General features: G+C 39.4%; 1 protein-coding gene across 3 annotated transcripts in view; it reads right to left on the reverse strand.

The window, feature by feature from the left end:
- Positions 1-23084: 23084 nt before the first annotated feature.
- Positions 23085-26915, reverse strand: part of TMEM200A (transmembrane protein 200A) — an 86132-nt gene continuing 82301 nt past the window's right edge. For all 3 annotated transcript variants that reach the window (XM_033235481.1, XM_033235483.1, XM_033235484.1), the window contains exon 2: positions 23085-26102. In XM_033235481.1, the coding sequence (XP_033091372.1) occupies positions 24611-26086 (1476 nt within the window). In that variant the 5' untranslated portion in view covers positions 26087-26102 and the 3' untranslated portion in view covers positions 23085-24610. The remainder of the gene's footprint in view (positions 26103-26915) is intronic.

Genomic DNA, 26915 nt, shown 5'->3' on the forward strand with positions numbered 1-26915 from the left:
GGAAGCTGCTGCTTACCTCAGCCTCCCAATTCTTGCACAGGGTTCCCTTTAGCCCACTCCTTACCCAGAGCAAGTAAAGGCAGCACCTCTAGGATAGGGATTCTAGGAAATATAGTTCCAGTTTAATTAAGTTGATAACAGGACAATTTAATACAAACACAACTAAACGAAGTGGTGAGAACTATGCTCTGATTCTCTCAACTGTTATTTAGTCCTTCTATATTCTATACACCTTTGTGAATAATCTCAAATCCTTGGTGCAATAAGTTAGGTAATGGACACTTTTAAAGAAGCTTCATTATAAAAATGTCTGAGGATTTAGGGACCATGTGAACAATCTTAAAGTGAAAGTTTGGTATGGAGTTAACCTATTGGTCTGCTCATACTAGCCCTTTCCTCCTCACAGATGCCCAGGCTGTGGGAGGAAAGAGTAGGAGGTTTTGCAGAAATGGGACGCCCAGCCAGAAGGGAAGGGGAGCAGTGGGAGGAAGTGGCAGGTGGAGATGCGGGAGAGGGAGAGAGAGAGAAAGAGAGAAACGGAGGGAGGGAGGGAAGCTGGGGTGGGGGGGAGAGAGAGAGAGAGAGTGTGTGTGTGTGTGTGTGTGTGTGTGTGTATAAGTTCAGGAGATAGGTAACAGGGGGATGGGGGTTGGAAAAAGAGCAGATCAATGAACCAACACTGCAAGTAAATCTGGCTGACCATAAGAATTAACCTGGGGAACTTTTTTTTTTTTTCATTTCATTACTATGAAATATTTTATATTTTCCAAAGAATATATGTAGCATATATTTAAACGCTAGTGTATTATAATACATCAAATACTAACAGACCCACAACCCACTTTAAGAAAATGAACACTGCCCACTACTGAAGCTCTCTGGATGCCCCTCTCAGCCTATCCCTTTCTCCCCTTCTCTCCTGTTTACTACTTCTCCTATCCTGAATTCAGAGTCCAGAAGTTCGCAGTTGCTTTTACAAAGGATGCAAAGGAGAGTGCGTGGTGTGGGTGAGAGGAGAGTGGATGAGGTTTCATTGAGTAATTTTTCCCCTTCAAGAAAACCTGCATGGAGTTTCTGTCTACTCTGACCATAACCTAGCCTCTTAGTGCTGCGAGATCACTTGTGTGGTCATGGGCATATAGATAAAATGTGCAGGAGGGGCTGGCAGGGGTCACTGTTTTCACTCTGACTCCTGTATGTTACAATTCAATGCTTTTGGCATTAAAGAACCAGAGTCTTATGATTACACTCAAACTAGCAGAGTAACCTCTTGACTGGGCACATTCTCCAAATTAGAGGCATTAACTGATATAATTCTCCTGTGTGGAAATTTGGTATTTAATAGCCCCATTGAAGGCTGTTACTTTGCAAATGGTAAGTTAGTGGAACTTTCCTATAAATTGGGGCTTTTTTTGTTACCTTTTCTAGGACTTCTAGATTGGTCTCTTTGGGTCCTTTTAGCCTTGTTGATCCTAAGGAAGCAACAGATATAAGTAAATCACAAGGAAGGGTATGTTAGCGGGGGTTAAGAAGAAGTACACAGCAGAGAGAAGACAGGTAAAGGAAGCTAACGCTGGATTCCTTGAGGAAATGACTGTCTGGTCCAATATCGAATCCTTCCCCATGCCTTCAGCTTTGCCTGGCACAGAACAGTTTGTTGAATTGTTGAGTTGAAACGGGAGAGACAGAATTGGTCAGCAAAGCCTCCACAGTTTTCTAGCTTAACCATGCTTTTCTATCATCTACGTTGATTCCAACTCCACTGTTTCAGAACTGCAGGCAGAATGGAAATCCACAGAGAAATCTCTCCAGCATCAGCAGATCTGCCAAATGCAGTGATGTTTCAGGAGTGGCCTCAGAGGAGCCGATGGTCCTTCAAACCTGGTGGTATAATTGCCGCCAAAGGCTCAGAAATGAGACAGCATTTTCCAACCTAAATCTTTGAAGCAAGGTTGTCAGAATGTTCTGTAGTAATCCCTGGGACTAAGCCAGCATGGATTGGGGAAACGTGATCGGGCACCATTCACAGGCTTGACCAATGGGGGAATGGCAGATGAAAAGCAGAATGTTCTGAGTCATAGACCAAGGTCTAACTAGGTCATTGTGGCTATAGGGTAGGTTTTCTCAACCTCAGAACCACTGACATTTTCAATCAGATAATTCTTTATTGTGGGTGATTATAGTACTGTGCATTGTTGCATGGCTACCAGCCTCCTTGACCTCTCCTCACTAGATGCCAGCAGCATCCTCCTCCCCTCAAGTTGTGACAACCAAAACTATCTCCAGACATTGCCACAGGTTCCTTGGTAGCAAATTCGCCCCCAGTTGAGAACTACGGCTATAGAGAATTAGTCTACAATAGTTTTTCTCAAAACACCATTCTCAAACCACCTGCAAGAGAAACACATAGCATACTCATTAAAATGCAGAGTCCTAGGGCCCATCCCAGAATCACTGGGATCCCAGCATTTGTATTTTTGATGAGCATCTGAAGAAATTCTTATATATATGAAGTTTGCAACCCATAGTCTTCGCTACTATTTGAAGCAGGGATTTTTAGTTTTGATAGTCCAATAATATATGTTCATCACATCTGCAAGGAAAATTCTATTTTAGTGAATTTCCTTTAAATGTAGGATTTTGTTTAAGAAATCTATTTCTGTGTCCTGAAAGACACGGCTTGTTGATTCATAAGTAACCCTTGCACAGCTGCTTAATATAGTATTTTCCAAAATAAAGTGTGGCCATCTACATGCCACTGACATTTCTTCCTGCAACAATCAATGCCCCTTCTACTGTAGGTGACCAGCACAGCTTGCAAGTCTTACCATTGGATGTTCACAGAAATTTGGGCAAGGAAAGCCATCATTATACAAACATTAACTGGTAGAGAAAACTCTTTACAACTTAGTATCACTTAGTTTTAAGGTTAGTCCTAGCATAGTGCATGGAAGAATCGTAAATAGACATTTAAATTTAGATGAGGGATGAAATGGTTTTTGAGTTTTGAATATAAAGTAAGTTATTTTTAACTAGCCAACCTCAAGATATTTCTGTGGAGGCAACTTCAGTCTTAACATTCTTTGATAAATGGAGCGTATGATTTGTGGGTACTATGTGCTTGATTAATTTGGGGAAGGGGTTTAGATGTTATTGAACTGCTGGGTGGTGGTGGTTATGGGGAATGTAGTACATAGGCATTGGAACCCTAGGAATTAGAGAATTAAAGTTGTCCAATAAGAAGCAGAAGAACTGAAAGAAGAACAAAAAGACTTTAAAAATTAGCAGAGCCTGCCTTAACATTTTTCTTAAGGCTGACTCAATGACCACAACTAACATTGCTAACACGTTTACTATGTGTATACTGGGCATTATCTCATTATCTCATTTAATCCTCTCAACAGCACCAGGAGGAAGGCACTCTTATTATTCGCCACTGCAGTTAGGAAAACTCAAGTTTAGAAGCAAAGCTATGATCTGAATGTAGGTCTCTCTTTCTAACCCATGTTCCTAACCACACCACTATGGGCTGCCTAGATTCCAAATAATTCAACTTGCAAAACCTCCTCTAGGGGACAAACGTTCACACAGGCTTCCATGAATGTAGCTGTTAATCTGTTATATGAAAATGGCTTTTGATATAGTTCACAATTTGAGCTCCTACTCTATCGGCCTCATTATCTGCCTACCATGATCTTGAAGAAGTGGAGCAATCCTGAGCGAAGCAGGGACTGAGAAGGAGTTCCTCAGGACTGGGTGAAGACTGGCTGGAGTCACTGGGCCCATGCTTCAGGAGTCCAGCAGGAGGAGAGCAAGGGTCTGGCACCACAGGGACTGGGGAAGGAGGGGGCAGTTATTCCATTTGGTGCAAATATAGGCTGGAGCCCTTTCACCAGTTTATAGGAACCTGATTTCTTTCTCTACTCTGCCTCCTGCAGCATACTCCCCTTCCTGTCTTCCTCTCTCCCTCTAAGACATTCTCTTTCATCTGAATTCATTCGCTGAAAAGGGACAGAGGGGCACAGTGACTCATGCCTGTAATCCCAGCACTTTGGGAAGCCGAGGTGGGTGGATCAACTGAGGTCAGGAGTTTGAGACCAGCCTGACAAACATGGTGAAACCCCATCACTACTAAAAATACAAAAGTTAGCCAGGTGTGGTGGCAGGCACCTGTAGTCCCAGCTACTCGTGAGGCTGAGACAGAAGAATTGCTTGAACCCAGGCGATGGAGGTTGCAGTGAGCCAAGATCATGCCAATGCACGCCAGCCTGGGTGACAGAGCCAGATCCCGTCTCACAATAATAATAATAATAATGACAAGAGGAAGACCATTCAAAGTAATTCTTCCTGCTCTGCATCCCCTCATGGAAGGCCAAGGTTCTAGAGCCTTGAGAGACCCTAGGGGAATCCATCATTCACTATAAAAGAGAGAATTGGTCAGGCCTGCAAAGAAGGTGGCCATCAGAGCTGAGTGTCTTCAGAAAAGAGGCAGCAAGCTTGCTTTATTTAAAGGAGGAGGGAGAAAGAGAAAGGGAGGAAGAGAGAGAGAAAGAAAGAAGACATTGTATTCCTATCAGATCATATAATTTTATTTTATTTTATTTTATTTATTTATTTTTATTATTATTATACTTTAAGTTCTAGGGTACATGTGCATAACGTGCAGGTTTGTTACACATGTATACTTGTGCCATGTTGGTGTGCTGCACCCATCAACTCGTCAGCACCCATCAACTCATCATTTACATCAGGTATAACTCCCAATGCAATCTCTCCCCCCTCCCCCCTCCCCATGATAGGCCCCCAGTGTGTGATGTTCCCCTTCCCGAGTCCAAGTGATCTCATTGTTCAGTTCCCACCTATGAGTGAGAACATGCGGTGTTTGGTTTTCTGTTCTTGTGATAGTTTGCTAAGAATGATGGTTTAATATCCAATTAAGTATATTAGTATTAGAATTGACTTGTGTTGGTTTAGTCGGTGCTTTCATGGCTTTTTTCATCATTGGATCTTTCACTTCTTTTGGTTTTGCTCACCCTGCTCACCTGGTCTGGAAAACACAATGTCTCCCAAGACAGGGACATAAAGTCATGGCAATGTGACTTTTTTTTTTTTTTTTTTTTGAGATATAGTCTTGCTCTGTCACCCAGACTGGAGTGTAGTGACATGATCTCAGCTCACTGCAACCTCTACCTTCTGGGTTCAAGCGATTCTCCTGCCTCAGCCCCCCAAGTAGCTGGGATTACAGGCGCCCACCACCATGCCTGGCTAATTTTTTGTATGTTTAGTAGAGATAGGATTTCACCATGTTGGCCAGGCTGGTCTCGAACTCTTGACCTCAAGTGATCCATCCACCTCAGTTTCCCAAAGTGCCGGGATTACAGGTGTGAGCCACCGTGCCCAGCCGGCAATGTGACTTTTACAATTGCCAGTACACTGTATTACAGGGTGTCCTGCTTGTGGTCTCCAAAATTCAAGTTCTCCAAGTCACATATAAAGTGTCAGAACATAAAATCAAGCTATCACTGGCTTCAAAATGTATCATGCACCAACTGCAGCACACTTACCCCACGAGGGACAGTGCTTGGCCTAAGGCGTGGCTGCTGGTAGAGCTGTCAGAGGACGGGGTCCTGTGGCTGCTTCTCCTTTCTTTCTTTCTGACAAGGTCACCCTATAAGACACCTGCAAATCCGCAATGCTGCAATTCAGGGATTTTCATGTAGTTGCTTCAAGATGTCTTGCTGTTTCAGGTTAACGTACTTGGGGCAGAATTTTTGGCTCTGAGTGAGCCACTTTAACATCCGTACTGGGGTGGGGGCAAGTCAGCAGGGAGGCTCTCATTCCAAGGCCATGCTATCTGTACTTTGTAAGCACTCCACTTCAACAACTGTGAAGTGTTTTGTGGTGACTGTCCCTATATTAGGGGCAGAGAAATATCCACCACACAACAAGAAAAATTCTCAAAGTTGAAGGGAAATAAAGAAAGTCGACTGCCCTTTGTTTCTACCTGTGAAAGGAATATAAATCTCGGGACCTCAAAATCATTAAACCAAGGAAAAGTCAAGCTGGGAACTCTGTCAGGCAAACTTGCCTCCTCTTTTATGACTAAATAAGATAGCTATAAAGACAAAAAAGCTACATACCTCCCTCACAATTTGCCCACAAGGAAATTGCTTGTGAGCCTCAAAATATTTACCCTAAAACAGTTCTGTTGAATTTCACCCTGGCAATGCAAACGGATAGCTTAACATCACAGGTGAGGGACAGAAAGTCATCATGGCTCTTCTCACCTGAGACAAATGGATATCTGATTGCTTCCATTATTTATGTAAAAATGCAGGTTTACTGAGCCCAACTAAATTGTGTATTTAGTGTAAGGCTGATCAAGGACTCAAAAGAATGCAATATTTTGTCTCTTTATCTACCTATGAACTGGAGGCACCCACCCCCACCCCTTCATCTTACATATATTTATTGATGTCTCATGTCTCCCTGAAATGTCTAAAAGCTAGCTGTACCCAGAACACCTTGGGCACACATCACAGGACCTCCTGAGGCCGTGTCAGTGGGGCATCTTTAACCTTGACAAAATAAACTTTGTAAATTGATTGAGACCTTCTCAGATATTTTGGATTCACACACCGCAAAGGACTCATTTTCTGGGGGGAAAAAAGACAAAATTGAAAGCGGTGTCAGGAAATCCATATTTCCATTCACCAAGTAGAGAGCAGACACCACCGGGAACCCAGATTCTGTATCACATCATGTTGCCTATTTTAAAGGCTTCCCGTGGGAGTGTCCACTCTCTGAATAGCCACCTCAAAGATAAAGTGCTCCCTTTAAGAGAACAAAGCTAATTATATTTATGTCTTATTCAAGTCATTTCTTTTATCATGATGACAGTGGACTTTGAAATCTGCCTAAGATTCTATGGGGATTTTCCTAGTCAGGAGCATAAAAACATGACAGAGAAGCAGACCTAATTTCTGTGTCCAAACGCTGCCCCTCACTCCCTTTATGTTGGACAACTTAATTGTAGCGTTTCAACTTTTGGGGGAAGTAGCAGGGACTCAGGATGGGATTCATTCTATTTGGGCATGTTTTCATGTCTGGAGATACTCACTGTCTCTGGATCAAGGAATGTAATAGAAAAAATGCAAAAGTCTGGATATGTGGAAACTGAGAGATTCCTCTTTGTTTGAAGCTGTGCCCTTTGCTTTGCTAGGTTTTTCTTCCATCTTCTTACAGTGTATCCTCTGGGCACCTGGTAGGTAAAGACTCCTGTTTGCTCAGCCTCCCTGAACCTCTTATCCTCTACAACCACAAGCACCAGATATGAATACTTAGGAATTTGGTGAAGGTGGGGTAGAATGGGGACTCTCATTAGAGGGACAGGCTAGAGGTCCCAGTGCCCACAGCTGTGTGACCCTAGGAAGTGGCCATTCTGGCACTGGTGACTTTACCCAGTGTTCTTATGCTTCCCCCTTTTTATCCCTACTCAAACCTTTCCCTGCTCTTTTACCCAGGATTAGAAGAATAGGTTTCTAACAGGGCCATGTGTTATTCTGTGGTACCGTTCTCATCCTTGACAAGAGAAAAAGACGGGGCCAATTTTGAGCGTAGGCAGAATGAAAGATGCCTACAAGCCACGATTTTTTTTTTTTTTGAAAGCCAGAAGAGCTGGCACATTAAGGTTTATCAGTCCAAGGGGTTTAACAGGCATCTTAAAAGACATGCAGGATGAAAGGAACTTGAAGCATAGTGACAGGAATAGAAACAGTGTTCATTCAAGGGGACAAGAATCCAGAATTTTGCCCTAAGCCACCTTTTAAAAACAGCTTTCTGTCACCTTTGTGTCCACCTAAGTGTAAGGCAACCTACTATTCTATTTCTTTATTCCAGACACTCTTTCTAGGAAAATCTTGATAGCTAGTATAATTTGATTATTTCTGATGAAGACAGGAAAGATCAGTGACTTTTCCTCATTTATGATTCACTCTTGAATTTTATTCATTGTAATAAAATTCAGAAATTATAGCTTAATGTCAGTTAGGTTTGATTGATATCTTTGATTGGAAGAATATATAAAGCTCAACTTAACATACATTTTCTTTTTCTTGTAGGAGTTATACCTAGAACTGCTCAGTCTCTTTCCATATGAATGTGATAGTGATGCATTATGTATGTTTAAAGTTGTTATTATGAAAATTTGGATGCAAATACCAAGAGCTTCTTTAGTCAGTGGAAATCCTTTGGACTCAAAGCCTGGTAGCCTGAAATCAAGCAACAGAGTTGGCTCAGAACACTTTTGTAATGCAATTGTCTGAATATAGGTTAGTAATAACACCTGGATGCGGTGAAATGGTTTTCTAAGATCAGGGATGTGAGAAATTTGTGACTGAGACTAAACATTTCAGCATTACTCTGTCATCCCAACCATCAGAGAGCAGACAGTGCTATAGTGCAAAAATAAATATTATAGTTGCCACAGAAACTAAGATCACCTTGGAGATGATTAATACCGGTAGGGCTAACAGTGGAGGTTGCAATCACATCATTTCTGGCCGAATTAATCATGACCAAATGAAGAACAGCAAACATTTTTATAAGGTCATAAGAGCCAAAGTCTCTTTTTCAGACCATGTAAGAATTAATACCATTCAAATTGCGGAGGGCGGAGCAAGATGGCCGAATAGGAACAGCTCCAGTCTCCAACTCCCGGCACGAGCGACACAGAAGACCGGTGATTTCTGCATTTTCAACTGAGGTACTGGGGTCATCTCACTGGGGAGTGCCGGACAATCGGTGCTGGTCAGCTGCCGCAGCCCGACCAGCGAGAGCTGAAGCAGGGCGAGGCATTGCCTCACCTGGGAAGCGCAAGGGGGAAAGGAATCCCTTTTCCTAGCGAGGGGAACTGAGACACACAACACCTGGAAAATCGGGTAATTCCCACCCCAATACCGCACTTTAAGCAAACGAGCACACCAGGAGATTATACCCACACCTGGCCGGGAGAGTCCCATGGCCACGGAGCCCCCCTCATTGCTAGCACAGCAGTCTGCGATCTAACTGCAAGGCAGCAACGAGGCTGGGGGAGGGGCGCCCGCCATTGCTGAGGCTTAAGTAGGTAAACAAAGCCAGTGGGAAGCCCGAACTGGGTGGAGCTCACAGCAGCTCAAGGAGGCCTAACTGTCTCTGTAGACTCCACCTCTGGGGACAGGGCACAGCTAAACAACAAAAGGGGAAGCAGCAGAGGCCTGTGCAGACGCAAACAACTCTGTCTGACAGCTTTGAAGAGAGCAGTGGATCTCCCAACACGGAGGTTGAGATCTGAGAACGGACAGACTGCCTGCTCAAGTGGGTCCCTGACCCCTGAGTAGCCTAACTGGGAGGCATCCCCCACTAGGGGCAGTCTGACACCCCACACCTCGCAGGGTGGAGTACACCCCTGAGAGGAAGCTTCCAAAGGAAGAATCAGACAGGTACACTCGCTGTTCAGCAATATTCTATCTTCTGCAACCTCTGCTGCTGATACCCAGGCAAACAGGGTCTGGAGTGGACCTCAAGCAATCTCCAACAGACCTACAGCTGAGAGTCCTGACTATGAGAAGGAAAACTATCAAACAGGAAGAACACCTATACCAAAACCCCATCAGTATGTCACCATCATCAAAGACCAGAGGCAGATAAAACCACAAAGATGGGGAAGAAGCAGGGCAGAAAAGCTGGAAATTCAAAAAATAAGAGCGCATTTCCCCCTGCAAAGGAGCGCAGCTCATCGCCAGCAACGGATCAAAGCTGGTCACAGAATGACTTTGACGAGATGAGAGAAGAAGGCTTCAGTCCATCAAACTTCTCAGAGGTAAAGGAGGAATTACGTACCCAGCGCAAAGAAACTAAAAATCTTGAAAAAAGAGTGGAAGAATTGATAGCTAGAATAATTAATGCAGAGAAGGTCATAAATGAAATGACAGAGATGAAAACCATGACACGAGAAATATGTGACAAATCCACAAGCTTCAGTAACCGACTCGATCAACTGGAAGAAAGAGTATCGCGATTGAGGATTAAATTAATGAAATGAAGCGAGAAGAGAAAACAAAAGAAAAAAGAAGAAAAAGAAATGAACAAAGCCTGCAAGAAGTATTGGATTATGTAAAAAGACCAAATCTACGTCTGATTGGGGTGCCTGAAAGTGAGGGGGAAAATGGAACCAAGTTGGAAAACACTCTTCAGGATATCATCCAGGAGAACTTCCCCAACCTAGTAGGGCAGGCCAACATTCAAATTCAGGAAATACAGAGAACACCACAAAGATATTCTCGAGAAGAGCAATTCCAAGACACATAATTGCCAGATTCACCAAAGTTGAAATGAAGGAAAAAATCTTAAGGGCAGCCAGAGAGAAAGGTCGGGTTACCCACAAAGGGAAGCCCATCAGACTAACAGCAGACCTCTCGGCAGAAACTCTACAAGCCAGAAGAGAGTGGGGGCCAATATTCAACGTTCTAAAGAAAAGAATTTTCAACCCAGAATTTCATATCCAGCCAAACTAAGTTTGATCAGTGAAGGAGAAATAAAATCCTTTACAGATAAGCAAATGCTTAGACATTTTGTCACCACCAGGCCTGCCTTACAAGAGACCCTGAAGGAAGCCCTAAACATGGAAAGGAACAACCGGTACCAGCCATTGCAAAAACATGCCAAAATGTAAAGACCATCGAGGCTAGGAAGAAACTGCATCAATTAACAAGCAAAATAACCAGTTAATATCATAATGGCAGGATCAAGTTCACACATAACAATATTAACCTTAAATGTTAATGGACTAAATACTCCAATTAAAAGAGACAGGCTGGCAAACTGGATAAAGAGTCAAGACCCATCAGTCTGCTGTATTCAGGAGACCCATCTCACATGCAGAGACATACATAGGCTCAAAATAAAGGGATGGAAGAAGATCTACCAAGCAGATGGAGAACAAAAAAAAGCAGGGGTTGAAATCCTAGTCTCTGATAAAATAGACTTTAAACCATCAAAGATCAAAAGAGACAAAGAAGGCCATTACATAATGGTAAAGGGATCAATTCAACAGGAAGAGCTAACTATCCTAAATATATATGCACCCAATACAGGAGCACCCAGATTCATAAAGCAAGTCCTTAGAGATTTACAAAGAGACTTAGACTCCCATACAATAATAATGGGAGACTTCAACACTCCACTGTCAACATTAGACAGATCAACGAGACAGAAAGTTAACAAGGATATCCAGGAATTGAACTCATCTCTGTACCAAGCAGACCTAACAGACATCTATAGAACTCTCCACCCCAAATCAACAGAATATACATTCTTCTCAGCACCACATCACACTTATTCCAAAATTGACCACATAATTGGAAGTAAAGCACTCCTTAGCAAATGCAAAAGAACAGAAATTATAAAAACTGTCTCTCAGACCACAGTGCAATCAAACTAGAACTCAGGACTAAGAAACTCAATCCAAACCGTTCAACTACATGGAAACTGAACAACCTGCTCCTGAATGACTACTGGGTACATAACGAAATGGGGGCAGAAATAAAGATGTTCTTAGTAACCAATGAGAACAAAGATACAACATACCAGAATCTCTGGGACACATTTAAAGCAGTGTGTAGAGGGAAATTTATAGCACTAAATGCCCACAAGAGAATGCTGGAAAGATCTAAAATTGACACGCTAACATCACAATTAAAAGAACTGGAGAAGCAAGAGCAAACACATTCAAAAGCTAGCAGAAGGCAAGAAATAACTAAGATCAGATCAGAACTGAAGGAGATAGAGACACAAAAAACCCTCCAAAAAATCAATGAATCCAGGAGCTGGTTTTATGAAAACATCAACAAAATTGACAGACCGCTAGCAAGACTAATAAAGAAGAAAAGAGAGAGGAATCAAATAGATGCAATAAAAAATGATAAACGGGATATCACCACTGACCCCACAGAAATACAAACAACCATCAGAGAATACTAGAAACACCTCTAAGCAAATCAACTAGAAAATCTAGAAGAAATGGATAATTTCCTGGACACTTACACTGTTCCAAGACTAAACCAGGAAGAACTTGAATCCCTGAATAGACCAATAGCAGGCTCTGAAATTCAGGCAATTATTAATAGCCTACCAACCAAAAAAAGTCCAGGACCAGATGGATTCACAGCTGAATTCTACCAGAGGTACAAGGAGGAGCTGGTACCATTCCTTCTGAAACTATTCCAATCAACTGAAAAAGAGGGAATCCTCCCTAACTCATTTTATGAGGCCAACATCATCGTGATACCAAAGCCTGGCAGAGACACAACAAAAAAAGAAAATTTTAGACCAATATCCCTGATGAACATCGACGCAAAAATCCTCAATAAAATACTGGCAAACCGGATTCAGCAGCACATCAAAAAGCTTATCCACCATGATCAAGTGGGCTTCATCCCTGGGATGCAAGGCTGGTTCAACATTCGCAAATCAAAACATAATCCAGCATATAAACAGAACCAAAGACAAGAACCACATGATTATCAATAGATGCAGAAAAGGCTTTTGACAAAATTCAACAGCCCTTTATGCTAAAAACTCTCAATAAATTCAGTATTGATGGAATGTACCTCAAAATAATAAGAGCTATTTATGACAAACCACAGCCAATATCATACTGAATGGGCAAAAACTGGAAAAATTCCCTTTGAAAACTAGCACAAGACAGGGATGCCCTCTCTCACCACTCCTATTCAACATAGTGTTGGAAGTTCTGGCTAGGGCAATCAGGCAAGAGAAAGAAATAAAGAGTATCCGTTAGGAAAAGAAGAAGTTAAATTGTCCCTGTTTGCAGATGACATGATTGTATATTTAGAAAACCCCATGGTCTCAGCCCAAAATCTCCTTAAGCTGATAAGCAACTTCAGCAAAGTCTCAGGATACAAAATGAATGTGCAAAAATCCCAAGCATTCTTATACACCAGTAACAGACAAACAGAGAGCCAAATCAGGAATGAACTTCCATTCACAATTGCTTCAAAGAGAATAAAATACCTAGGAATCCAGTTACAAGGGATGTAAAGGACCTCTTCAAGGAGAACTACAAACCACTGCTCAGTGAAATCAAAGAGGACACAAACAAATGGAAGAACATACCATGCTCATGGATAGGAAGAATCAATATCATGAAAATAGCCATATTGCCCAAGGTTATTTATAGATTCAATGCCATCCCCATCAAGCTACCAATGACTTTCTTCACAGAATTGGAAAAAACTGCTTTAAAGTTCACATGGAACCAAAAAAGAGCCCGCATTGCCAAGACAATCCTAGGTCAAAAGGACAAAGCTGGAGGCGTCACGCTACTGACTTCAAACTATACTACAAGGCTACAGTAACCAAAACAGCATGGTACTGGTACCACAACAGAGATATAGACCAATGGAACAGAACAGAGTCCTCAGAAATAATACCACACATCTACAGCCATCTGATCTTTGACAAACCTGAGAGAAACAAGAAATGGGGAAAGGATTCCCTATTTAATAAATGGTGCTGGGAAAATTGGCTAGCCATAAGTAGAAAGCTGAAACTGGATCCTTTCCTTACCCCTTATACGAAAATTAATTCAAGATGGATTAGAGACTTAAATGTTAGACCTAATACCATAAAAACCCTAGAAGAAAACCTAGGTAGTACCATTCAGGACATAGGCATGGGCAAGGACTTCATGTCTAAAACACCAAAAGCAACGGCAGCAAAAGCCAAAACTGACAAATGGGATCTCATTAAACTAAAGAGCTTTTGCACAGCAAAAGAAACTACCATCAGAGTGAACAGGCAACCTACAGAATGGGAGAAAATTTTGCAACCTACTCATCTGACAAAGGGCTAATATCCAGAATCTACAAAGAACTCAAACAAATATACAAGAAAAAAAACAAACAACCCCATCAAAAAGTGGGGAAAGGATATGAACAGACATTTCTCAAAAGAAGACATCATACAGCCAACAGACACATGAAAAAATGCTTGTCATCACTCGCCATCAGAGAAATGCAAATCAAAACCACAATGAGATACCATCTCACACCAGTTAGAATGGCAATCATTAAGAAGTCAGGAAACAACAGGTGCTGGAGAGGATGTGGAGAAATAGGAACACTTTTACATGGTTGGTGGGATTGTAAACTAGTTCAACCATTATGGAAAACAGTATGGCGATTCCTCAAGGATCTATAACTAGAAGTACCATATGACCCAGCCATCCCACTACTGGGTATATACCCAAAGGATTATAAGTCATGCTGCTATAGAGACACATGCACACGTATGTTTATTGCGGCACTATTCACAATAGCAAAGACTTGGAATCAAACCAAATGTCCATCTGTGACAGACTGGATTAAGAAAATGTGGCACAATACACCATGGAATATTATGCAGCCATAAAAAGGATGAGTTTGCATCCTTTGTAGGGACATGGATGCAGCTGGAAACCATCATTCTTAGCAAACTATCACAAGAACAGAAAACCAAACACCGCATGTTCTCACTCATAGGTGGGAACTGAACAATGAGATCACTTGGACTCGGGAAGGGGAACATCACACATCGGGGCCTCTCATGGGGGGGGGGGTGGGAGGGATTGCATTGGGAGTTATACCTGATATAAATGACGAATTGATGGGTGCTGACGAGTTGATGGTGCAGTACACCAACATGGCACAAGTATACATATGTAACAAACCTGCACGTTATGCACATGTACCCTAGAACTTAAAGTATATAATAATAATTAAAAAAAAGAATTAATACCAAGATTTGTTCTCTGAGTGAAAAAAGTATCCTACTAAATGGATAGCTTTTCAACTGCCAAACAACTTTTTACCAGATCAATTTTAGGGGTCTTGAACATCTTTTTCAGGGTGCAGTAGAGAAGGTTTGATATTGAAAATCCACTTTGTAAACTTACAGGCACTTTCCCGTTTTCTTCTCTGTTGTCTTTTCTTTTGTTCTTTTGAGAATCTTGTGAGTCTAGATCACAGTCTTTAAAGTTTTAATTGTTTGTGGCTTTTACAGAGATTGCCTTGCTTCAGAGACCTTTGCCAAACCATCAAATACATGATGCTATCATCAAAAAAGTTTATTATTGGACACGAAGAAATTGTTATTGCTTAAACAAAAGAGTTCTTAATGGAATGGAGAGACAATTTAAAAAATATTTGTTATCTAGTGTGGCTAGGTAGAGATTAGGCTGTCTTGATTTTAAAAGATAATAAAATCATTAACAAGGATAATCTTCCAATCACATACTTCTCTTAGAAATCTCAATATCAGAGGGAGAAATAATGACAAAAATAGTTATGCTTTTAAGGTAAAGAGGGTTACATTATGAAAATACTATTAAAAATTGAATAATGTCAAAGATGATTATTTTGATGCCTGTAATGTACTTAGCAATACTTATTCCTGGACAAAGTAATGCTATTATAGGTATATTAGTAATGATGAGTAACTTGGCTGTTGTCATAGAAAATCATGGAAATCTTGGAGGCTTAATTCAATGAAGAGTATTTCTCGAATCCAACAATATCCAATTTACTATTCATCTTGATATCACAGAAAGAGACCATAGATATCATATGCTTCCTAAGGAGATCCAATAAGAAGTACACAATACCATATATTCTTGCCAAAAAACCTACCTGCTCAAATAGCCCATATGCAGAATATATGAGATAGAGAAACTTGGTCAAACAAGAGTTAAATCAGCTAAATTCAGAATGTGGAAAATGACGCAGGACAAATTGGCCTGATTTCTTTAACAAAGAAAACACAAAGAAAATTAAAGATGAGGAGAAAACTAAGATATAAGTTCAAAAGATATAGTTAACCAACTATGATGTGTGTGAACCTTATTTGCATCCTGATAAAAAGAAACCAACAGAAATAGAATTATAAAACTACTGGGGAAATTTTAATACCAAGTGTTTGATAATAAAAAATAATGTTAATTTTTTTGTGTGTGGGACAATAGTACTGTGACTCAATTACAATGAGAGGAGACTCCTTTGGGAATACTGAGATATTTACAGATGAAATAGAATATCTTGGATTAGTTCCAAAACAATTCAGTGTATAGTGGGGTGAGACCTTCACTTAAAAAAAAAGAATCTCAGTGAAGACTTTGCTAATAGTAGAATATAATAATATTAGAAATAGTACGGAAGACAAGAATTAGTGCTTTCAAAGATCTGGCAAGTATAAGAGATTTTGTGTATGCTTGCAAAGCATAAGTTACTAAAGAACAGGTAACATAAAGTTACTGAAGAACAAATATATTCATTTCATGGTTAGAGATAAAAGTCTCCAAATCAAAATGGAAGCAGTTCATTAACAAGCATCAATGATCATCTTAGATCTTTTTCTCTTGGGAGCTTAGGTGATGAAGAATGTTGCTCTCATGACAGAGATAGGAAGGGGAGAGCAGTGAAGGCTGTAGAGCAAACACACATATAGTAAAAATTCCCCTAGGGCCTCCTCCAGGCTGGGTCAAGTACACATCCTGGCCTGGGTGCTTTTTCAAAGTGTAGCTAAGAATATATGCTACCTTGCTTCTCAAGTTATGAGAAGATTGTTTTAGCCTAAAGGACTTTTTCTTTCTTTTCTTTTTTTTTTTTTTTTTTCAAATAATGATTTTAGTTCTCAGAAGATCTTTCACTGAGAAGGCAAAAACTCTGGAAAATACTCAAAGCCATTCATTTACAGGTGACATGACTTAATAATTGTTGAGTTTCTGGATCATCTCAGAAACAGTCTTTTCAAAATTGTTTGCCTTTGGTCTTCCTGGCCTTATCCAGCCTCTTTATTCTGAATTCTTTGTTTCCTTTTCCTCATCCCTCATGCTGTCAGCAGGGGGTTCTCTGCATCCATGAGGCCAGCACAAGCCCCAAGGCAGGAGGATAATCCATGGCAGAGGGAGTGGTTAGTGTCCAGGGCGGGGAGTGAGCTAAAAGTCATAGCACATGGCCATATCCATGTACTAGTAGATGATTTGGTTATTTAAGTCTTGTAAGCTCCTTGAAGGATGGGGTAATGTCTTATTTGGCTTTGTTTTCACAACATCTTACACAATGCCTGATGTATAATGGATTCTCAAAAAGTGATTGTGACAGTGTCTATCAGAGGGTGGGGTCATGGGGGACATTTCATTTTCTAAGTCATACAGCTGCATTTTATTTGAATGTGTTTTAATATAGTGACCACACATTATTTCCATAACCAGATAAATTATGCAAATAATTTTAAGTATATGGATAATAATTAAAGTTTTTAAAGCAAAGGTTAATAACTTGCTGTGTCAAATCAAGAGGAAAATCCTGCACATTGTTGAGAGACTAAATAGGTAGGGAACAGTTAATGGAAAGACTGGGTGTGGGGCATGAAATAAAATCTAGTCAATGATGATGCAAAGGGTTTTGAGCTAAACGATTTGAATGATGGAATGATGTCATGAGCTAAACAATTTGAAAGATGGGATGATGTCATCACTGAGAAGAGAAAAACTATAAAATGGACTAAATTTAGAAGGAAAGGTATAGAGTCCAGTTTTTGCTATGATAAATTTCATTTGTCTATCAGACATCCAGGTAGAAAAAACAAGAGACTGAAATAAAGGAGAGTTTGGCAGTTGTGGGCATTAAATATTTTTTAAAGCCATTAGATCAGCAATGAATTAGGGTAGATTCAGAAAAGAAACAAAGTCTGAGTTCTAGAGCACTCCAATGTTAATTGCTGGTGGAGACAGGGAAAAAACAGCCATGGAGACTGGGAAGAAAGGATTAGCAAAGTAGGAAAATCTGGGAGAGTGTGGCGTCCTGGAAATCAAGATTGAGAGAGAATACAAAGAAAGGTAGCTAGTTTACTGAGATGACTGAGAATCCGAGAATCGAAAATGTTCCCATTTTTCTTGCTACTACTTTGATCCATGTCCCAACTACACTTTATTTTTCTCTTTCCTTCCAATACTTTCCAAACCACTCTTCAGATCATGACCAAATTTATATTCTTGAGAACCTCTCTCCTAATATATTTCTCTCATGCTTAGAAAGTCTTACAGTACCACAAAACCTAGTTACTTGGCCTGGCTTTTAAATTTTTTACTAATCTGAACTCCAAGTACCTTTTCAAACTGATCTTCTTTTCCTCTCCAATTTAAAGTCAATACTCCTTTTGCCACGTGTCCTGCAAAAGGCTTTACTTCTTCCCAATGCTAGGCCTTAACCTTGCCTGCTATTACCCTCTGTAAGATTGTCCTTGAAATACTTCCTTCGTTCATACAAATCCTCAAGGTCTACCTCAAGTTGCTCCATCCCGAGAGCATCACTTTCTTTTTAATATTCCTTCAGGATGTCAAGGATAGTACAGGTCTTATAGTTGGTTCCCAGTGCCATGCATAGAAGTCACGTGAGTGTGCATAAGGCCCTTGAAAGTCTTAAAAAATCTGTTCTGTACCTGTTTAATAAAATTAATAATGTCAAAATATATTTTCTACTCAATTTGAAAGAGGGGATATTTGCATCTAAAATTGATTTTCCTACTCTTCTGGTATCTGCTGTTACCAGAACGTGTAAATGTGTAAAATTTCATTAAGAGTAGGTTTCTATTTTCAGGTTTACATCTAGGAAATGAAGGTAATTTGCATGCACAGGTAATGTTGGAATTCCTGGGAGACTAGAGAATGGGAAAAATGTGCTATACCAATGATAGGACCTTGGTAAATGAAACGTAATCTGTAATTCTCATGAAACTAACTGAAAATTACCCTTTTGACTTATAAAATCATGAAATTGAAATATTATGTATACCTGAGTAATTGTTTCATTGATAAAATGGAGATAGTTCCTTTATTTCAAATAGGGGTTGGGCCTTAAGGTTAAATTGCAAATATATGGGACAAAAAGGTAATACAAAGTTAATGTGTCAAAAAGGCCTTTGGCCAGTTTTACAAGTATTGAATTCCTTTTGCATTTCAGAATTAGCTTTTATATTTTCTACAATTTTGAAAAGATATACCCAGCCACTGAAATTACTTCCCTTATTCATTCTAGGTTCAAATGAACCAGAGTACTATTGTATTCATGCCTCCTCTAACTCCCTGCAATTGGTTTATAACCCAGTCACTGCCTTCTATCACTGTAAAACATAAAATTTTATAACCAGTCACATATGTTTTCTGTTTCCTGACATAGAGTCTTTGGCAAACTGACCCCTAAGTATAGGACAATGAAACTGATTATTCCTTGTATTTTCCATAGTGAATTAAAAAGTAAATTAATTCCACAAACATTCATTGGGAACCCAATATGTAGCAGCACCGTGTAAGCCCCTGATATGTTAAAATTAATTTCAGAATTTTCTGGACTTTTTGGTATACAAATAATTCAGGGACATATCTGGATTGACAGTAATCTTTGACCAATGAGCCAACTCTTGATTGACTATGGCAATAGAAGTGGGTGACTGAAAACAGCACCTATAAAAGATATACTTAGTTCTACTTCCTCAGCCCATTGGCTTTTTCACATTTTCTCCCTTTTCTTCCATTGTAAGCCCATGGCCAGTGTCACCATTACATTGCAAAATGGTCAACACTCAATTTTATCTCTCTTTTAACCTACCAACCAGAGAACACAGCCATAAAATTGGGTTAACAAAAGTAGGTAAATAAGTAAAAAGTTGAAAGAGAAGGGCCTGAATGAATCACAGATTAAATACTTAGTATTTAAATATTTGAGAGCAGGCCATATTTTTAGAACTAGACCCTTTCGGTGGAATTTCATAAACATCCAATAATTTTGTGTCAGAATTTCTTAGTGTATATCATTGCCAGAAGAAACCTGGGTAAGAAAAGACTGGCTTAATATTAAATGTACTTTGTAAGTTGCTAAACACCTTGGTAACCAATATAAAACAGAATGTAGTATTCACATGCCAAAGAGAATATATTTCACTTACATTACTTCAGAAGAGAAATTTTTCCTATCATTAAGGAAAGTATCACCCTTACTTAAAGTATAGTAAGCATGTTACAGAGTAAGGAATAATTATATCCTATATTCAGTTCGATCCAGATTCTAAATGTGCTTCATATTTTTTGCTCTTATGTATTTTATTTGAACCTCTTCAGGTCTTGAAACAGTAATAGACATTAATAACAAACTCATAAAATGCAAGAGTCTTTGAAAGATAATTCCTTAACTGTTCAACTAACTGGCTGGAAAGTTAATTTGACTTTTCAGGTTATTAACATTGTAAATGATAACACAAGGTAACATACTTGGAATTTGGAAATGCTTTAGGGAAAAATACCTAATGAACACAGAAAATATCTGAGTACAGAAAAAAGTGATTTTATTTTTTAAAATAATAATTTCTTAACAGCTTGGAGCTATTCATGACTCATTAGCTGATGACTTCAAATGAATGATTAATTCACTAACCCTTAGGGTGACTGACTCAAATGAGCTAGATAATAAGCACTGGTAATGCCTACTAAAATGTATTTTAAAATCAACTAAGAATATTTTCTCACTGCCTCAGTGATTAAAAATTATAAGCTTGATTTTATTCCAAAATTTAGTATAAATGGAATGCCTTTCCTATGCGTTTTTAATAAGTAGGAAAAACATATGGCATTCTCTCCTCCTCTCTTATCTCCCAAATACCACACTCCTTCCTTCCTTCCCCCTTGTCTTTTTGCCTTCCTTCTTGTACATGTGGTTTATTGAATATGGATGCAAACGTCTTATTTTAGTTCCGTGTATCTTGCTGAAAGACAATATAATGATTTGGAAGGGCTTAATGGCATAACTTTCATAGCAGTGTTAGATAGTTAATACTTTAAAATGTGGGAAATCGAAGTTAAATACTAAAAATTCCCATTCTAAGTTTGGTGCTGTCTGCAATATAGGTCCCAAGTATACCACCTTAACCCCAACCCAACAAGATGTGTTGGACATTTCAACACTATGTTTTCCTCCAGAAATTATAGATGCTTCTCTCTTTACCAGCCATAAGAAACCCAAAATCTAATCACCAGATTCTGCACATATGTGATTTAAAAAACTTGATTTGATTCTAATTGATGCAAATACTAGGAATCAACAGTCCCAAATTCAGGTCTTGACTCTGCTAGCTTTGGTGTTGCACTGGATGTTGGCTCTAACGTCCTGTTTCTTCAAAATTCAAGGTGTTTATGTTTCTATTAGCAAATTATTCCGTCTTTTGTACTATAAATACTGTGGCCTTGTCTGATAAACTGATGGGTCTTTTTCTTTTTTATGCTATATTTTACTTCTTTTAGTTATCTGTGGTGAATTTAAGAGCTAAATGTAGGGCCAGGCGCAGTGACTCATGCCTGCCTGTAATCCCAGCACTTTGGGAGGCCAAGGCGGGTGGATCACCTGAGGTCAGAAGCTCAAGACCAGCCTGGTCAACACGGTGAAAGCATGTTTCTACTAAAAATACAAAAAAATTAGCTTGGCATGGTGGTGGGCTCCCAGCTACGTGGGAGGCTGAGGCAGGAGAATTGTTTGAACCTGGGAAGAGGAGGTTGCAGTGAGCTCAGATCGCACTGTTGTACTCCAGCCTGGGCAACAAGAGCAAAATTCTGTCTCAAAAATAAATAAATAAATAAATAAATGCTAAATTTGAACTGCTAAACAAGTAACTCAAAATTTGTCTTTAGTAAATAGTCAAGAGCTACTATAGTAGCTCTTGATACAAACTGGTGCTAAATAACATTTGTCTTTTTACTTATATTGCCATTGTTTCTTCGAAGATTATACAGATAGAAACATGTATTTAAGCCTGAAAGCTTCATAAACTGATAGATGCCGGGTCTTCTGGTTCCAACATCCATGCCTCCCACTGCTCTACTCTTCTGCAAGTCCTACCCTCATCCTTTGAGAAGCAATCTGCTACAAAGAGACAGGGACAGGCAGTGGATCTTCATCGGAGGGCATCAAGAACACTGGACCTTTAGAGTTAGAAAGAACTTGACAGTTTCTTTTCTTACTCATCTCGCTTCACAGGTGAGGAATTCAAAGCCTTGACATTAAGAAAGTAATTGAAATTGAGGGATTAAGTGATTGATTCAAGGCTACATAGCCAGGGTGGCAATGTCATTAAGGGCGTATTGCACATTCTCACCTACTTTAGACTAAGAACCCTTACTCACCGCTCCACACCCCATGTTACAGGCTGAATTGTGTCCCCCTGAAATTCACATGCTGAAGTCCCAAACCCCTGCCCCTCAGAATAACCATATTTGGAGATTTAAAGAGGCAATTAAGGTGATTAAGATTAAACAAAGCATCTAGAGTGCAGTTCTAATCTAATATGGCAGGTGTATTTTAAAAATAATTTTCAATATTCATAAAAGCCTAAAGGAAATACACAAAATATGGTCTAACTAGAATTCCAGGTTTCATTGCTTTTAGGTAGAATTGTATCAATGTGGTGACACCAGCTATCTCACATGAATCTGAAACCTTAATTAGTAATCTATGTTTTTGATTAACTTAAAATGAGAAAAATATTTATAATTTATCAAAGTTGATTTGCTTGATAAGTAAAAAACTCAGGCTTTTTGATGAAGAGAAGATTGAGCAGGAACCACTACTTTAAGCCCCCAATTCCTTTATTTGGATCAACTAAGACCCATGCTGCTTAATCCTCTTCAAATTTCTAGAGCTCTTTCAGGGATGAACTGAACAAATTATATGGCTTCAGTCATCCGTCACATCAGGGGTGTTGAGAGCCACTGTTTTCAAATCTGAGTGCTGCTGACATTTGCTAGATGCTATATTTGGTTATTTTCCTGAGAGTCAATGAAACTTTAAGTGAAAACAATCCCAAGATAACAAAATTTAAAAACAGTCTAATTAAATACGTAGATAGACCTAGCTCTTTAACCGAATAGAAGCAAAATTTAAAAGCCGAGATACTCAGTGCATGTACTAGGGTATCAAGTGTCCTCAGTAGTGTGAAAAATAGTACTGTAAGCAGAAATGTACATTTTATTTAAAAAGCAATAGCAAAGGTGTGAAGAACACAAACTTCTATTAATAACAGAAGTTTATTAAATGCTTTATAGTAAAATATTGAGCCCACTCTATTACAATACACAGGCTTAATGTTCTAACAAATAAAACTGCCTCAATTGAGGGACGTTTGTGATGCAAACGCAAGGTGGAATTTTGGGGAGCAACACAAACAAATGTATCCTCCTTCTGCTCTTCCATAACTGCAATACTGATGTTCAGAAATGTTTAGGTATTGGGAGAAACCTTTAGAATTTCCTGAGTATTTTATTAAACAATTCTTACAGGTATGTTACCTTAAAGGAAAACATGAAAATTTTCTGAGGAAACCATCCATTTTAATATTTATTGTCTTCGCTAACTAAGAAACACAATCCTAAACAACATGTATTATACCATGAGAAAGTCTTTGGAGTTATCATAAGGCTTTCCAGCACAAGGTAAACTTCAAGGCAATTTATCAAGAACTAAATTTTTTTTGAACTACCAAGCTAGTGGCATGTGAAGGTAAAAAGAAATGTCAAGGTTAGCTGATTGTTTTCCAAATACCAGGATCTGAAGCATATTGGGGGAAAATAGAATGTGGGAATGAGGAGCTATTGGAAGGTAACAGATGGCTAAAAAAAAGTACTGAGACTAGTTAGCATTAACTAGTACATAATGTATCTTCATTCATTAATCAACATCATCTTCATGTGTATAACTATTTCAAGATAGCATTTCTACAAATTATATTGGTTCATTTATTTTATCACGTCAGCTTGCAAATAAATTTTGATTCTGAATATCTAAAGTTATAGCTACTATATTGCATTTTGATGTTTATCCCTAAGTATATCTGGCACTGTCAGCCATGGCTCTTAAATACATTGTTTCTTGATATAATATCACTAAAAACAGAAGTGATATTGAAAAAAATACTACCTATCTAAAACTCAAGATTCACAATGAACTTAACCAATTAACATTATTGAGCTCACACTGAAACTAGATCTTCTTCATTTTAAATAATTTAACCAAATCCTACAAAGAACAATTATTCAGAAAATCACATCCTAAGGTCTGCACTCATAGTCTTCTATAATATGTATTGAGTATTGGGACTGAATTTGTACTCCTGGTCCACACTTTGGTACCCTCTGTTTTCCATACTGGACACTTCATTTTATGAATAGGGCAATCAAAGAACTTAAAAGTAAAGAAAATAAGCTTTAATTTGTATGCAACTATTTTGCATTCATATTAATAAAAGAGATCATGCTTTCAAAGGAAGAGAAAAATAAAATCATATGTGATAACACAGAGTACTGCAGTCACAAGTAACCCAAACATACAACCATCTTCATTACAGAACTAAGCAGCCAATTCTAATACACTACAAACCATTTGATTAAAAAGGCTTATAGCCAGTGCTTTAAGAAGGAAACACCAATGAAAATTGTTTTAAAATATATACCCTTGTAAAATGATATATTCTTTTAACATTAAAACCTTGTTTCAGAAGTTCCCCGCTTTAGGTTGTTACTCAAAAACTCATCATGTTCAAAACTCAAATTATTGTGAGATCTTGAAATCATAAGAAGCTTCTCCTTATTGGTAAAGTCTTTTTTGATGGCAACTTGGGGCACAAGCAACCTATCCATTGGGTCCTCTTTGTTCTCTAGTTTCATATATCCCTTGCTGTTGTTCCGATCCAACCTAGGCCAACTTGGATGTTTCCGTTGTTCTGCCTGAACAGTCAGAGTGGAGGGACCCCGGTCTAAGTCTAAGGACTTTGAGTGTGAGGAGAGCAAATGCAAGGATGTATTGGACCCAAACTGTCTTCTGGCAGCCCCAGGAGACAAGAGCTGTCCAGTCCCAGGTCTGAGAGCCATGGATGACTTGTATTGACTCGACAATGACTCCCCGATGGAGTGATTCCTTGGTAGCACGGTGCTGATGGCCTGGAAGGATTCACCGGTGTCGGCCAAAGGAGCCACAAGGGAATCCATTGACAAATTCCTTGACCTGCTTTTGAGGTTGTCAGCATCTTCAGTGATGTTATCTATACTGGGTTCATCAATAACACAGTTATTAAGTTTGATCACAGGCAATGTAAAAGCACTGATGGACGATGACACAATTGACTTGGTTTCACATTTCTTAGAACCGCTGGTCTTATCATCAGTTGTCTTGGAAGACGGTGGATAGAGGCCAAAGACAGACGCAGAGCTGTCAGAGAGCAAAGGGGGCATAAGATGCCCAGAACTCTTACTTTCATTTAGCATAAGTTCATCCTCCTCCACGGAGCTGTCCATTCGAAAACTGCTCCGAAAACCCGAGAAAGAGGCGATCGTATTTGCTGCCAATCTCGAGGCACAGGTGCTCCCATTCTGTTTTACTTCTGTTTCTCCCATCAAACCAGTGTACACGCCATTCATTTGTCTTTGCTCCTTGATTCTTAGCGTGTGAATGTCAATGACTGTGGAATAGATATCCCTCATGTGTATGATTTTGGTCTCTTTGTCACGGTTTTCATGAAGAATGGCATTAGCACAAATGAAAATGAAAATGCCAATCCCCATGGTGAATGGGCCAAGCATTTTCATCTTATCAGAATGCAAATGCTGCTCAAAGAAGCGAACCACCACACCGCCCTCATTTCGAATGACCTGAGTTTCATTTGTTGACAGTGTTGTTTCAGCATCAATAAAATGTTCTTTTTGGGGCCAATATCCAAGAACGGCCATGGCAATTCCTATAATGGAGATGAGCACTCCTAAAATAAGAAAAAAGCCAGATGGGGAATAAAGCCGGATTTTGCCACGAACAACCACAACATCTGCGCGGGGCCGGCGCCTGATGGGTTTCTTCTCTTGGGTAGCAGGAGACGGGCTGAGGTTGACATGCTGCTGTGATCTGGCAGAGTCTTGCCTTTTCAAGGCGGCCAGGCCAGTTATCACTCCACCAGTTGCTATCATAGCTTGGCCTTTTATTCTGAAGAAAAAAAGGAAAAAGATGATCTAAATATGTTCCTGGGGTATGAGCATCAATTCAGTTAAACAGCTGTTTACATAGAATTTTTGTTACTGTTGCTGTTTCATGTGATTAAATGGGGCAGAATGTCTTTTTAATTAACATAGTTTGGGTACAAATTTTGTTTATTGACTAATGTCAATTTCCAGAGATCTCCTTTTTGGCTAAGTAAACATTTCTATTATTTTTTTCAGTTACATTTCTATTATTGATGAAATGTGAGCTCAAGGAATATTTAAATAATTTTATCACTTATTAATATAAAATAGTCCCCTGGCCACAAGACTGGTGCTCACTCTTTCTCTCTCCTTCTCTCTCTGTCTCTCTCTCTCTCTCTCTCTCTCTCACAGACAGATAGACAGACACACACACACACACACACACACACACAGAGAGTTATCTGTGCTACTTTAAATCATTGGACAAATCTAGCATACTTAATAGGTCAAAAACAAACACTCCAGACTGACAAAGAGGATACATTCCAGCAATTCACGGTTCTAAGACCTCTCTTGTGAAAGTTGTCAATGAATTCTTAGCTGCCACATGTAATTTCCCCCTCAGTTTTCATCTTCCTTACCTCTCTGCTTCCATGGATATTACTGCTCCTCCTTTCTCCACACTCTGTCTTCCCCAGTCTTTTATGATGTTAAGTTCTCCTGCTTCTACTCTGACCTCACTATTTCAACAGACTCACCTAAAAGTAGAACTTCTCCCTAGAGTCTTGTCCTTGGCCATCTTCTCTTCCATATTCTCCCTTGGCATTCATATCTG

Source organism: Trachypithecus francoisi, unplaced genomic scaffold (genome assembly GCF_009764315.1).
Source record: "Trachypithecus francoisi isolate TF-2019V2 unplaced genomic scaffold, Tfra_2.0 Lachesis_group15, whole genome shotgun sequence".
In the NCBI taxonomy this organism is placed as follows: Eukaryota; Metazoa; Chordata; class Mammalia; order Primates; family Cercopithecidae; genus Trachypithecus; species Trachypithecus francoisi.